Source organism: Bubalus bubalis, chromosome 8 (assembly GCF_019923935.1).
Source record: "Bubalus bubalis isolate 160015118507 breed Murrah chromosome 8, NDDB_SH_1, whole genome shotgun sequence".
Taxonomy (NCBI): Eukaryota; Metazoa; Chordata; class Mammalia; order Artiodactyla; family Bovidae; genus Bubalus; species Bubalus bubalis.
In genome coordinates, this window is record NC_059164.1 from 67,891,820 (window position 1) to 67,907,694 (window position 15,875).

The 15,875-nt window shown below is 39.9% G+C and overlaps 1 protein-coding gene across 4 annotated transcripts in view; it reads left to right on the plus strand.

Annotated features, from left to right (window-relative positions):
- Positions 1-15,875, plus strand: part of JAZF1 (JAZF zinc finger 1) — a 331,823-nt gene that overhangs the window by 283,170 nt on the left and 32,778 nt on the right. For all 4 annotated transcript variants that reach the window (XM_006066077.4, XM_044946710.2, XM_044946709.2 and 1 more), the window contains exon 3: positions 4,519-4,715. In XM_006066077.4, the coding sequence (XP_006066139.1) occupies positions 4,519-4,715 (197 nt within the window). The remainder of the gene's footprint in view (positions 1-4,518; positions 4,716-15,875) is intronic.

Here is a 15,875-nt window from a genome sequence, read left to right on the forward strand (position 1 = left end):
GATACAACTTTATTAATGTAAATAACCTCAATAGCATAGATAATAGTAAAATGGAAGAAAATAAGAACTAATAAATCTTGAGTATTGTTATCTTTGTTTTTAATATACTTGTTTTAATTTTAACTTCACATGATTTAATTTTTGATAATGGGTATATTTAACAAATGGCCTAAATCCCTAAAAATTTAATGATCAGCTCTCACAAGCCAGCATAAGCCCACACTAGCACACTACTGCTACAAGACCAGAACAGTTCCCATTGCAAAGCAGAAAGAATTCAGGAAGGTGTGCACAGCTAGCCTTCCCCATATCACAGCCCAGCGAGGCTACAAATCCAAGACCCCAAGAACCTAGGGGCGCAACACAGCAGAACTTGGATGCTGAGAGAATAAAGACCTCTACTCTAATGGTTGCCCCACTTCCAACAAATAAACCCCTGCATTTTCCCAGGCCCTAAGCTTCAGCTCTTTAACCCCTTTCAGCTTTGAAAACCATGACTCTGCAGCAAAAACAAGAAAGCTCAGAGTTCCTTGATGTGCAGGAGGCAGCCTGGCAGAACAGGAGCTTTTGATTCAGTCCTAAGGCTTGACTTCTCAGATACCAGCTTTGCCATCAGCCAGCAAAGTGACCTTGCACAGGCCCCTTCACCTCATTTCCCAGTTACCAAGAAAAATGAGGGGGCTAGACAAGGCGATCTGTCTCACCCAGCTTCCTTCCTGCTCTAAACCCCATGTTGGCTGCAGTTACTCAGGGCTTTGGGAAAGATCACCAATCATGTCAGAATCCACTGGGAAAAACTCATCAGCCTGCAGGGTGGTGTGACTTCCCAAGCCTGAACTCCATCTCCTCTAGGAATACAGCAGAACGTGTCTAACCCTGATGATGGAACAGTCTAGGCTGTGATCCTTCAAGGATGTCACAGTGTAGCTGCCCCTGAAGGTGGAAAATGCTTGGAGCCAACTTACTTGAGTCCAGTCTAGACCACAGTCACAGACAACCTTTATTCATTCTGCCTCATCAGGTCCTTTATTAACTTGTCTCCCCAAGTGGTTTTTGCCATTGGAAATTCACCCATCTTTTGACAAACAGCTATACTGATGGAACACTGCTTGAAAAGTTCAGGGTTTAAATAAGCCTCCAAAAAATAGGTAAAGTCATGGGTGATAAGTGAAAGAGGAACAGTGCAAAACCACCAGGGAGAAACTGGCGAATTTTATCCAGTGTTCTACAGGCATTTTTATGCCCTTCCGTGTGTATGTTGTCACCGGGAATAAATTCTGCAGCTGTGTATCTTGGTATAGTGAGGTTGCCTTGATTTATGGGTATAGCTGCAAGTTCATAACCACCAATCCAAGGGAGAAGGAGGGAGGGTGAAGGGAGAGAAGGATTGGCAGAAGTGTTTTATGAGTTTCATGTTTAATGCTTTTAACATGGTGCCTCGTTCTCGCTTCTAGAAAGCACTTAGCAGATACAAGCCAAAAATAAATGGCTGTCCGTAGCTGACCAAACCCATGAGGGGGTGAAGGCGAGGGATATGTGTGTGCACGTTGTTGTGGTTGTTTATAGTTGTTTTTATATCTGAGCTGTAGGAGAGTATTTATTTTACAATAAAAACCATGAGCTATTGATACTTTTTAACCAGAGTAAGAGAAGACACTGCTAACCTCTCTCTCTCTGCGTCTCTCTCTCTTGCAAGACTGTCTTGCTGACACACTCTGTGCACTCTCTGACCTGATTCCCAGTCTTGTAAGCTATGCATGAGGCACGAACGTGGTGCTTTCAGAGCCATAAACATGCAGCGCATCCTCAAGAAACTTGGAGTAAGGTAGACAGAACATACAGGAAAAACCACATTTATGAAGCATTCTGTAACAAAGTCACTTCCTACATGACAGGCACTGCCGCCTTGTTTAATCCTCACAATATCCTCATAAGTCAGCACTGTTGTTGGCCGGTCCACTAGCAGGTGACCTTCCTTGACCATGAACAGCCTCTCAAGATGATCCGGGACCATCATGGTTTCTGGGTCTTTTCAGAGAGATAAAAGGTAGAGCCTGCCCACCAGCAGGGCCATGTCACGCCTTCTATGAAGCTCTCACTGGTACACAATGGCAGTCTGTCCAAATGCGGGTAGAAGGTGCCCCTTGGGCAGAGGTGGGAGCTTCCCTGGAATCAAAGCTTTTATAACACTCCCTGGGCACGTTCCCCATTCCCTGCAGGGGCCATGTTCAGGTGTAGGATCGCCATGCTCTGGAAGCCCAAAGCTCCTGCTTCCTATCAGCTATGTATAGATGGTTTCTAGCTCCTCCCAGGCCAGACGCCACTTAACCAGTCAGGGGGTCAGTCTTATAAGCAGCGCTGCCCAGTAGCATCTTTGATTTACCATCTTGGCAGGTTACCAGAGTTAATCAAAACCTCTTGCATAAAGGAAAAAGGGATGTGTTAGCCCTTTCGCTGTTACACAGTTTCTTGTCCCATTTTACAGAGAATAAAGCTGAGGTTTAGAGGATCATTGACTTGCCTTAAGTCACATCTGTAAGTAGCACAGCCAGGATTTGAAGACAGGCTTGCCTGACTCCAAGTCCCGTGCTCTTAACTAAGATGCAAGATGTTTATTTTTCATTCTACTCCATAGCATGTCTATCTATATTTTTTTACTATTTAAAAACTAACTTGAATTACCTATGCTAAGAACACTTGGCCTTCCTAGAACAAGCAACATGTTTAGCCTGTGATTTTTGGCCACTCCCCGGTACACTGCGTGCCCACCTGAAGAAGCTCAGCATTGTGCAGTTAGCAGTCGTACTTAAAATAATAAAAGAAAGCACTAGTTCCTTACTTTACAGTCCATATTTTAAGTGTAGAGGTTTATGAGAAGAGAAAAAAGCAGTTTTAAGAGCAGTAGAACCAACTTTATATCTGAAAATAAATGAATACCTGGCTACCGAGTGCAAACAGTTCTGGTTTGCATTGTCATTCCTTTCTCCCTTTTCAGTCAACACCATCTTGTAGCACAAAAACGTAAGAGCTCAAGACAAAGCATACAAGTTTATTACAGTTGGGTTCAACATATAAAATCCAGTTTATACGTATAGATTATATTGCAAAAGCCCTTCAAGAAATATGCCATCCATGTTCCAAGTGTAAAAGTAGACATTTTAAGACACTAACACTATTGGAATATTGTTTCATTGTGTGTTTGAGCAACTGGAAACTTTTACCCAGGCATGAGAACTATCTATTGACTTCTAAAATGCCGTAGTGTAATGAAGACGAATATAAAGGAATTCTGTACGCAGAATGTGAAATGTGTTGGGTAAAATACCATGTCTAAGCACAATGGTACCCACTCCAGTGTTCTTGCCTGGAGAATCCCAGGGACGGGGGAGCCTGGTGGGCTGCCGTCTATGGGGTCGCACAGAGTCCGACACGACTGAAGTGACTTAGCAGCAGCAGCAGCAAGCACAATGGTATTAGTTGATGATGAATTGTATTAAAATAGTCAAAACACAGTTGATGGGAGGGTGGGGTACAGAGGGGCCTTGAGAGGTATGGTTATGATCTGGTTTTGAGCGTAGGTGGTGGGCATGAGTGTATGCTTTATTTACATAAATATTTTCATAAACCCTATTCACTAGACTTTCCATCCCAATTTTCAAAAAATGTAGTCAACATTTGCTGTTTAGGGAGGAAATACCATTTCATAAGTGGTTTTGAATTTCATTATATGAATTCATAAAATGCTAGATTAAACAGGGAGAAAAGAACAAAGCTTGAATATTACTAACTTAAGAGATGTGTTGAAAGAATGTAACTTTGAAGTTTCCAAAGTGAAACTATCGAAAGAAGTCACCTTTCCCTTTTATGAGTAATAAAATCATGACATAAACAGATCTTTCTCAGTGATCTTCCTTGTACTGTGCTTGTTCCCTCTTATTGAATCTTCTTGGGCAGAATTGTTTGGTCATTTGATAAATGTGTGCTAAGATGTGCTTGGCAGCATGCTAGTAACGATTATAGGGACTTAAGTCCTTTCTTTTCAGCTAGTTGCTGGGGAGACAAGACCTTTAAGCAACCAAGAAAGTGTTAAAAAGCTAGATACCTGTTTGAGAATCCAGAGTACAAAAAAGAATCAGAGTCCTCATGAAGCCATGTATGTTCAGTGGCACAAACAATAAATACTGCCAACCTGCAGATGAAGGAAGTCCTCTCTAGTTGACAGTGGTGGGGGGACTTTGAGAGCAGGTGTACTTTCTGAGGATTGAGAGGACCTTCCAGGCAGTCCTGTAGCTGAAGGCACTGTAGTGAGGACGGGGGCTTGGCCCAGGGAACTTTCAGGAGCTAGAAGATAATTCTATCATGTAGGAACAGGGCAGCTGTTCTGAGTTTTTGAAGTTGGGACTGACCTGTGAACAAGTCCGTACTCCAGGGTGGAGCATCTGTCTCATTCAGGTTAGCAGTCATAATTCCTCCTGCTCTGTAAATGGGTTATTCACAAACGGTCTCTTCCACTTACAGATTCATGACGGATGCTGCCCGCCGAGAGCAGGAGTCTCTGAAGAAGAAGATCCAGCCAAAGCTCTCGCTGACTTTGTCCAGCTCCGTGTCTCGAGGGAATGTGTCCACGCCACCTCGCCACAGCAGCGGAAGCCTTACTCCCCCAGTGACCCCGCCCATCACCCCCTCCTCTTCATTCCGCAGCAGCACCCCGACTGGTAAGTAGGTTGGCCCTTAAGGGGGGGTGTGTGTGCACGCGTGCATGCGTGCGTGCTGTACTGGGGGCCGGGCACAGATCTTGCTTGAGATCCACCTCTTCTTTGACCCTTTGTTGATTCATTCATCTATTTATTATTAAGGATATAGTTAATAAGTTATCATTTATAATGTGCATGTGATAATGGTTTTATAGACATGTTTTCAAGCCTTTACCATTTGTTACATATAAAGTGATGCAGTGTCTTGGGTTTGCTTCAATCAAGTGGAGAAATAGATCAAACAAGATCGATTGTGTTGATTATTGCCATGTGTTGATTATTGTTGAAGCTGGGTGATATATACATAGGGGGTTATCATCATACCATTCTCCCTAGATTTGCTTGTTTAAAAGGTTTTCTGTGATAGAATGATCAATTTTTAAAACTTAGAGTCCCTCTTAGCGCCAGGCCTGAGTTACAGTAGTGAACCCAAGGAGACCAGTCATGTTCTTTCTGATGGGCTGAGGTATAGTAGAAGATGATGGCATTCTAGTGGGCCAACAAGAACACTCTTTCTTGTCTTCACCTCCCAAATGGAAGCAATTTGAAAAATAAGACTCAAAGGTAAAAAGTAAAATCAACTTTATTACTGCATAAGGCTAAACTGCAGAATAAAGCTAGGATCTATAACAACTGACTTCTTAGGTTGTCTTCCCTGAGTTGAACTTATTCCCGAACGTTCCTCCTAAGCTTGCCTGTGTAGGAGCAGACCAGCGTGTGCCCAGGCACAGAGCTGAGCAGCACAGAACCTTCTCCCAAGTCAGAGATCCACTAGTCAGTGATAGAAGATGGTAGAAAGAAGCTGGAAAAGTCCCTCCTCTTCTTTTTCCCATCTGAGAACAGAGATTATATTTCCCCTCACTCCTGTAGGGGCATAGACAGGTATTCATCAAAGAAATACACCAATAACTATAACATTGTAACTCAGTGATGGGAGAGAGGTTTGACAGAATCAGGAAAGACCTCCCCAAGAGGGAGAGAAGGAGCATCCAGCTAAGGGGACAGCATTTTTCAAAGGCTCCATGAAGGGGAACCTGGCAGGTCCCAGGTTACTGAAGGTAGACCAATTGGTGGTGAGGTGTTTGTTAGATGAGGCCAAGGAGGTCTGCAGGGCCCGGGGCTCTGAGGGTGTTATTAAAGATTCTAAAAGCAGGAAGAAGCCATTCAGAATCATGCCATCACCCTCTCAGTAGTATCGCCCCTTAATGGTAGATGAAAATGTTTATTTTCTCTTAGAGTTTATGTATTTCTCTTTTATCCAGCTCCCATCAAGGGAGGTGGTGGCAATCCTGTTTCTCAAAGTGTGCTTCAAAATATGACTTTCACAAAATGGAAGTTGAGGAAAAGGGTTCCCTAATAAGTTTGGGAAAGTGTGATGGGTTTAATACATTGTTAGTCTCCAAGCGGAGGATTTAGAAAACTTTCAAACTCGTCACTCTGACTATAGGAGCTCTTTTTCTAGGGGCATCTCGGTGGGCTCATGGTTGAGAGGGTACCCTGTGTTCCATCAGGATTGGGCATTTTGAACACAGAATAGGTGTGGGAGGCAGACAGAGTTCCTACCTGAACTTTGCCCCTTACAGATCACTGTTAATACCCATTATTTAGGTTTTTGTGTGAGAGTTAAATGTGATAGCATACACATGCATTAAACATTCAGTAAATGTTCATCCCTGTGGTCCAGTTTTCAACTAGCTGTTTCAGAAATAGAATTGGAGATCATTCTATACAGGATGAATTGGATTCATTTGTGTGGGCATTTTTCCCTTCCCTGAGATAGACCACCATGTTTCTCTTACATTTCTTTCTGTGAAGATTTACTTTCCAGGACTTCTGCTAACATTTACTGGTAAATCTAAGGAATGCCATGAGAATGTAGTGTGATTCTTCAATTCTCTTTTCTGAGTATTTCTATGAATATTTATTCATATGACATGTGAATTATGGGGATAGTATTATACCTGGGTATGTTTTATACCTGACTTAATAAGGATTGACTCATGGCCAGTACCAGATAACTATGACTACCCCAATTAGTAATGGGAGTTTTAGAACCCCATGAAAATAAAGACAGTTTAAAAGTGAGAGTTTATTATTTTTCATGTAAGAATGTTTGGAAGAAATGGAATCATTTCCTCTCCTTCAGACATAAAGAAATCTTTCTGACACCTTGTCTATTTTAGCAATTTCCCACTGAGAGAATTAATTTATGTTGTGGTAAAGATGTATCATTTTCAATCTGTCAAGATCATTGGTAAGTTATTTGCTGCTTGAAGAACATTCCATGTAAACATCAAAAATTAGCAGGGGAAATGGTTTCTTAAACCCCTACCCTGTACAATTTTGATTGTGTACATTTTTCAATGTTTGAAATGTTATTTTACCTGTAGTTAGAGAGATCAGCTTATTTTGCCTGACTAATGTGGTTTCAGTCACTTTCATTGCCAGGTTATAAATAATTTTCCATGTTTCTACCTCCTAAATTCACTCTTCCAAGTTTCATATTCAGGATGCATTCCTGGTGCAGAAGTAATAGTCATCTTGCAGGAAAGTTCATTTATAAAGTATTCTTTAAAATATACCATCTTAACTAGACAGAATCAGATCTCAGTTTCATCATAGAGTTTCAAGTATGTCTTAGGAATTCTTAGAATTAAAGATTTATTTTGTAATTTCTAAAACTCTAGAGAAATTTTCTTTTCTCAACTTTTTCATTTCCTGTCTTTGCTTTGTATTCTTTTTTAATGTATTTTTTAGTGTTCATTTAAGAAAAGCTTTGAATGGTTTAAATCATGGGTCATCATTGTTTTTTATGAAGGCACAGGGGTCTCTGTTTCAGCTACTCAGCTCTGCCACCATAGCAGTAAAAGCAGCTATAGAACTACACTAACGAGTGGACATTCTGTGTTCTATAAAACTGAAAGTTTTTGTGAAACCTTATTTACAGATTTGGTCCATAGGCCATAGTTGCCAACCCCTGATTTAAATTATAGAGATAAATTAAAGATATATGTGATTACTATGTATAAAATATATAGTCAACTGTGTAGCACGGGGAAGCATACTCAGTGTTTTGTAATAGCCTATACCAAAAAGAATCTGAAAATAAAAAAGATCTATATATATGTGTGTGTGTGTGTGTGTGTGTGTGTGTGTGTGTGTATCACTGAATCACTTTGCTGGAAACTGTTGGCTGGATTTCTGGTTATAACAGCACTGCATAGTCTCTCCTGGAAAATATTTGCATATATATTTTGGCCCATTTGGGGGGAAAATTCAAGTATCACAACATTGTAAATCAGCTATACTTAAATTAAAAACATATATATTAAAAGTGAAGATAAACATGATTGAATTCACTGAAAATAAAGTGTTAAAACAATTCATACCATTCTCCTTTAAAAGTAGTAATAACTACTGAGGAAAGGCAACCTAGATTTTTTACTATGTATGCTTACTGTATGCTTTATGTATGATTACTTAATCCTAGCACCAGCCCCACTGAAACAACATTATTAATTCCCATGTACAGATTAATACCTCTTAAAAATTTATTTTAATTGGAAGATAATTGCTTTACAACATTGTAATGTTTTTTGCCATACATCAGTATGAGTCGGCCATAGGCATACCTGTGTCCCCTCCATCCTGAACCCCCTCCCACCTCTCTGCCCACCCCATCCCTCCAGGTTGTCACAGAGCACCTACTTTGGGTGCCATATGTCATATGTCAAACTCCCATTGACTATCTAATTTACGTATGGTAATGTTAATACCTTTTTAAAAACTCTTTAGACCTTCAGCCACTTAGCTGCCTCAGTTGCTAACTTGACACTTCTAAACCCAAAACACCAAAGTGATTAAGTTATTGGAACTGTGGTTTACCTTTATTCACAGTAACCCTCACTTTTAACCCACTTCACCATTCAGATAGCAGATCAGAACTTGAAGAACTTAATTGATTTAGTTTACTCAAGGTTTTTTTCAAGGGTGAGTTGGAGCTGACTCCAGGCAGTCAGTTGTTAATTATTCAGGCTTGCAGACCAGTTGTTAAAGCTCATCCTGAAATTGGTCATGGTGGGAGTCTTAAACCTCCCTTTGCCTGGGCTCCACTCTGAGACTCTTACTCAGTTGATGGATCAGGCATTGAGACTTTTCTTAAAGCTCTTACTAGGGAATTCTAACCTACAGCCAGAGGTGGGAAACCACTGCTTTTAAATGCTGGGTCCCATCTTGTCAGAGCTGTGTGTTTTCTTGCCTAGGTTAGCCTATTTCCAGTTTGCTAGGAGAAAGGTTACTGTAATCTACTTGCTTAGCCTCCAAGCGTGAGTCCAATGGGACTGAACAGATGCTTGCTTATGTCTTAATGGAGAAGCCGTGGAAAGAGTTGGCTGAATTTCTGGTTATAATAGCACTGCATAGTCTCTCCTGGAAAATATTTGCATATATATTTTGGCCCACTTGGGAGGAAAAATTCAAGTATTAAACCAGAGAAAAGTACCCAAGGAAATTAAACCAATTTTTTTGTTTTCTTGTTTCAGCAGCCTATAATGACCATGAAGTAGCAAATTATATCTGTTAATCTGTAATTTTAGTTCCTATTGTACATTATGTTTCGTTTCCTATTCCTCTGTCTCCTGCTATTTGGCGTGATAGTAGACCTTTAACCCTCCCTTATGGCTTTGGCAATAAGTTACTCAGATTGTAACTTCGCAGCTCTCAGGAGTTGCTAATAAACAGCAAAATCATTTTAAAAAGTAAAGTATTAATTTTACCCTTAAGATGGAAATTACTGCCACACAATTAATAGAACTGACAAAATTTAGCTCAACATTTAGAAGCTCTGTCTGAATGGAGCTGAGGTGAACTCTCCCCCGATCCCTTTATTTTTAGAAAATAAACCTAAACAACCTTACTAAAGGGAGGGAATCTCAAGGAATAAAAAATAACTAAAGTAAGGTCTAAACTCACATAATTCCCCAATCCCCACCCCAAAGAAAAGAATGAAACAGAAGGGAAAATCTCAGAGAGATCAATCCTGTCCTATTTAACAGTGGAAAGGGAGAAAAGCTAAATATTTTAGCCTGACTGAATTTTGTGACCTACTTATAATTAATTCCTAAGGCCAGGATTTGGTATTTCTAATGGATTCTGCCCTAAAGAGATGAATATCTGGACAGTGCCTAAAAAACATTCCCTAAACTCTTCCCATTGAGAAAGTAGCCTTGATTTATATTTCCCTATTCACATAAATGTGTTTACTTAAGCTGGAGAATGACTTCATGTTGCTTTCTATCTGGCTTACATTATATTCAGGGTCACCAACACACCCTTTCCTGGCCTATGACTTGTTTTCTTGTTTGTTTATATACTGCTTTGTTCCAATCATTGTCCTTTCATCTTCTTTATTGATTGACTTGTAAAACCTTCATCCTGCTTCCTGAGAGTTATGGTCCAGTCTTGTCACTAATTTTGCTTCCTTCCCCACCGTCCTATGCAGCTACTTATTTATAATCTCTTACAACTCAAAAGTGTAGGATATCAGCAACAAGATAGTAATTACAAGTATTTTTCTCAACTATACCACCTGCAAGAGACCTTCCCAAACAAAACATGTTTTTGACTTGAAGAAAGCAAATCAAATCAGTGCCAGTCTATATTAGTAGATTTTATCTTTAGAGTTCACAGAAACTTAATCACCGTTTGTTTACCCCACTTTAAAGACAAAAGAAATTGAGGCTCATTTAAATGAAACCTTGCCCAAGTTCAGTCATCCCCAGTTGAGTGGCCACTGTTGTCCAGAGCACCAAGACTGGGCATCTTCTCAGTTCATGTAATTTACTGAGCATCTAGTTTGTTATAATCATTGTTCCAGGTACTGGGAGTACAAAAAAGCAGAAGGTATAGCCCTTATGGATTAGAATTTACGTCTCTTAGTAAAAGCAGGTTATACACATGTGGAGCAAATACTCAATGAACATGACATACACGCAGATGGACTAAATTACTAGCATGGATTATTGGTTAGATAAGATAGAGGTACTCATGGGCCATTCTTTCCATACTGTTTTAAGGCAGTTATAAGCAATATATTCACATCCACAAAATGTCTTAGAAATTGTAAGTCAATGTAAATTCCTAAAGAGTTGGAATCAGGTGAGATCAGGGGGAAGTGATTGACGGCAAACAGTTTTAGAGCATGATCATTATGGACTGCGGGGGATTCATAAGCAGACCCAGGATGTTGATGGGGGGGGTAGTTATGGAAACCTGGAGTTTTCTGGAGCATCTTCTGAAACTCTGGGAATAGAGGTAAAGTGATGAGAGCTTTTGGCATCAGAGGGATCTGGATTCAAATTTTATTCTTCAGTTTGAGAGATAGATGATCTTAAACCTTTGCAAGCTTTGGTCTCCTCATGTATGCATTGGAGACAATGCCTACCTTCCCATGAGGATTAATGAGGTAAAATTAGGGATGGAAACAGCTACTTATGTTAATACTGTCTCTCCGTAAACCTCTGGTTCAGAAAGGTTCTCCAGGGCTTCAGAAACAAGTGATGTTGGCTGAGCAGTTCCACACTGCGTAGTTACCCAACAGGAATGGAAGTATATGTCCACAGAAGACAGGGGCAAGGATGTACAGGACGGCGTTATCTGCAGTAGCCCTGAGTATTAGCTAGTCTGTCTCCAAGTACGTGGATAAACAAATTGTGATCTATCTGTACAATGGAATACTATTTAGTGATTAAAAGAAAAAAACCATGAATGAGTCTCAAAAACATTTTACTGAGTGAAAGGAACCAGACACAAAAGAGTGCATTTGAAATTCAAGTAGAGATAGCTGATCTGTAACAATGGAAATCTGAACAGCAGTTGACTCTCGGAACAGGAAGAAAAAGTTCTCTCCCTTCCAGAGAACTTTCTGGACTGATGGATATAGTCCGTATCTTGATTGAGATGTTAGTTTTACAAAGGTGTACATTTATCAAATTCATTGAATTAGGCACTTAAAATCTATGCATTGTATTTACCTCAGTTAAAAAAAAAAATTGTTGGCCCAGGCAGAAATGAGGAAAAGGAGCCCACAAGTTCCACTCATTCCCTGAAAGAGCAGAGAGCATTTCCTCTACTGTAAACAAGCCATTTAAGAAAAAGGGAAGTAAATACATGCAGTAGTTTGAAGAAGAAAATCTCTGGAATTTCCTCTCCATTGAAGAAAGACAGTGAAATCCTTTATTCTCAGCTTTTAAACTCTACAGAAACAATAGTGTGGTCAAGTAAAAACAATTGCTACACTTATTAAATGAAGAAGGACTAGTTGCCAGACACTGGGGCACAATTAGAATTAGTTGGTGATTAAAAATGTTTCTAATAGAAAATTATAGCATATGGATCTTCCAGATCCAAAATGCTTTCCATGAGACAGAATTTTACAAGAAAGAAATATTAAATTTTTAATTTAAATTTAGGTTTTTAAAATTAAAAACTAACACTGCCCAGTTTCAGCCCCTGGATGTCTTCTGGAACTCTAAATGAACTCTATTTCTGTAATTGGAAGCCAGTTAATAACAGCTTATCTTCAGACTTAGAATTTACAGTAACGGCCATCAATAACTTATCTTCTAGTGACAATATTTTTGAGGCCTGCCATTTTAGCAATACCATGCTTAACCATTCACATTTAATTATAAACCTGAATTTCATCTCTACTGTAACTGTGTTATTGCTTAATCAAATTCAACAAAAATAATATGTCCACTGTTAAGAATTCCCACAAGAAATCTTGACAGTCTTTACATCATGTTTAGGCATGTTTCACCTGATGCTAGAAACGTAGTTCACAGCGTGGTTTTGGCCCTCAATCATTGTTGCTTTTTCTATGTCCCAGTAGGGGTCTCTGCACTGGCCCAAAAATGTCAAGAAATATCAAAAGATAAAGTTATTTTCAAGGGCACACCTCCTACCCTCCAAAAGAATGCAGTCTCTTTAAGCTAGGGTCCAGAGCTCATTCGTATGCCAGCTCCCATCAGTACACACTTTGACTAATTTTCCTCTGGAAGCAAGTACCAGAACCGAAATAGGAGTGCTAAAGAGAGCCACGTATTGTAAGCATGGAAAACGGCACGGATTCCACTAAAAACACAAACAAGCAGACACCCAGTGCTGCCGCACACCTCTGCTGCGAAGCTGACAGGGATTTAACACCTGATGAATTCGTAGCCCAGCCAAATGTGTGTGTTTCCAAAGAAGCCTTTTCATTTTCCTTCCCATCTAACACACAGCATATTAAAATCAGAGAAGCCCTTTCATCTTCGTGGGTATCACAGCAGCAAACTGATTTTAATGTCTTTTCCATGTGGGTCTACTTTTAACAATAAAGGGATCCCCGGGCGCACCCAGCTGCACAGCATTAGAGGCAGAATCTGCAAAAAAAAAAAAAGTATGCTTTAAGCTAATTTGTTCTTGCTAAAAAGACTATCCAGGTACAGAATCTCCCTGGATCTGTCTCAGGGCTTTGTTCAAAGTCCTTGGAAAGGCACTAAAAGCAAAGTGGTATCTGACAGGAAGGGAGAAATAAGCTGCTGGGACCTGTCTGATACCTGGCAAGGAGAGGAAGCTGGCTGTGCAGCTTGAGCCTCTTACCACCAAACTCAGTGACTCACTCCTTGGAAATCGGGATGCTGGTGTCAATGTATAGTCATCAAAGCAGCAACAAGTTAGCTTGATCTCATCAGATCAAAGATGTGTTTCATACTCCACTGGACTGAATTTTCTTTTTAACCTAGCCAACTCAGGCTCTCTTTGGTATGGAAGAATAAAACATAACAAATCACCCCAAGAAACTAAAGTTGGTTGGGAGACCACTGTATAGGAATTTGAGATCTAATCATGATGTGCTTGCTGTGTTTTCTACCTGGATACCCAATCATTATTATTTTTTACAGGCAAAAAAATAAAAGAGGTAGCCAAGGTGTTTCAGATGCTTACAGACCCCAAAATAGGTCACTCTCAGGGAAATTGTGTTTCCTCTTGTCAAAATAGTTTTGAGTAAAATAGCTACAGGGCATCTGTCAGTGGCCTACCAACTAAGGTATATCTTTTTGAAGCCTGGGTCTGGGAGGACTTTTAGTTTTCAAATAGATATATTTTCCAAAATTAAAATATTTTCAAGTAACAAGATGAAATAAGTGTAAAGCGGGTTTCTCTTATAGCAAATAGTGGAAATGGTATTTTCCATGTAAGATATTTTGAGCTCTTTCTATGCTGTATAACTGGATCCTAGTGAAAATCCTTATCACAGTGTTTAACTTGAAAGCGGTTCTAACCCTGGCAGTCCAGGATTAAACTCCGTGCTTCCACAGAAGGGAGCCCAAGTTTGATACCTAATCACAAAACTTAGATCCTGCAAGCCACAGGGCATAGCCAAAAAAAAAACTTTTTAAAATAACATTTTTAAAATGTTAAAAAAAAAAAAAAAAAGGATAGGGGACTTCCCCGGTGGTCCAGTGGTTAAAAATCCACCTTGCAGTGCGAGGACACCGGTTTGATCCCTGTTCCTGGCAGATCCCATGCACCACGGAACGACTAAGCCCTTGGGCCACAACTCCTGAGCCTGTGCTCTGGAGCCCACGAGCTGCAGCTGCTGAAGCTTGTGCACACCGGGAGCCTGTGCTCTGCAACAGGATAAGCCACCACAAGAAGAAGGCTGTGCACCGTAACGAGAGCAGCCTCTGCTCCCTGCGACTAGAGGAAGCCCGCACGCGGCAACAGAGACCCACCAGAGCCAAAAGATAAAAAATAAATCCTGTTTTAAAAAGGTAAAAGAAGAAAGAAAACAGTTGCTTAGAATCTTAAACTCGGGGGTGGAAAGGACCTCGACACGCTTTTCTGTTGGCCATCCTTTTCCAGTTTCTGTCTGCCAGGCAGAAGTGTGCTGTGTTGCTCCAAGGCTCTAACAATTGCCAGGACCAGTGCCAGGCATTCAGTTTAGGATAACGCTTTTGAAGCACAGTCATGATCCTATATCTTGAATAGACGCCCCCAAATGACACCCTTAAATGGCCACTTTCTAATTTAAGAACTTTGCATAAACTTCTAGGCCATTATTGTGTTGACAGTCTCCCTAAAATTCACCTTGATGAAGTTCATTTTGGCAGAGCATGCCGTTGCTACCAACAGTATTTCACTGCCATTAAAAGGAAACAGGCTTTGAAAAATGTTTAATTAAAGCCACTTGGTTTCAGTAATATACATGCATATAATTTAGAATATGCTATGTTATACCTAAATTGTTTTTGTAAGGCTAACAAAACTTGACAAATGACTAACTTTAAAAGCATATAATTAAAATGTTACAGCTCAGTTGTGAGTGAACTGCCAGAGGGCGCCTGCCTGGGGATGTTTGTGACAGGCTAGGTGGGTTCCCACCACCACCTGTGGACAGCACACCTCAGCCTGGAGGTTTTTTTCTTCCCCCTGGGAGATGAATAAGCCCTTTTTGGAAACTAAAACCATAAAATTAAAATTATGAAGTAACTGCAAATATAAAAATTGGGATTTAAAAAATTTTTTTAATAAATCAGAGTTTCTGGAATAGCTATATAATAAGCATGCATTGCAGAAACATAAATATACCATTGGTAGCTAATACATAGTACTTGGCAAGTAAATTGCAAATTAAAAGTTTAGTAGAATCCAGTTAACACATTTGTAAATAATCTATAGGGCTGTGTTGCCTAAAATGAATAATAAATATTCCAAAGAGGATTTTTTTTCTCTTTTTTTGTGGGGGAGGGCTCACAATAAAGACCTATTTCCTGGCATCATCAAAAAAGGAAGATTTGCCAAGACTAGAAAGCTTCTCCTTTGCCATGTAAAAGCCCTTTATCTAAAGCTACAAATGTGGCATAGTAATGGACATTGTCATTTTCTGCCAAGCCTGGAGGATAAACTGGGAAATGAATTATGTTATAAACTGGAAAGTAGCTTCATTTTCATGGTAGCTGTGCCTCTTTAACATCTCACAGCCTCCTAGAATTTCTGTTCACTTAGTCTGTATTTTCTATTATATAATAGTACATTTTGGAAAGATGACAGGGCTGAAAAGTGAATGGATATTTT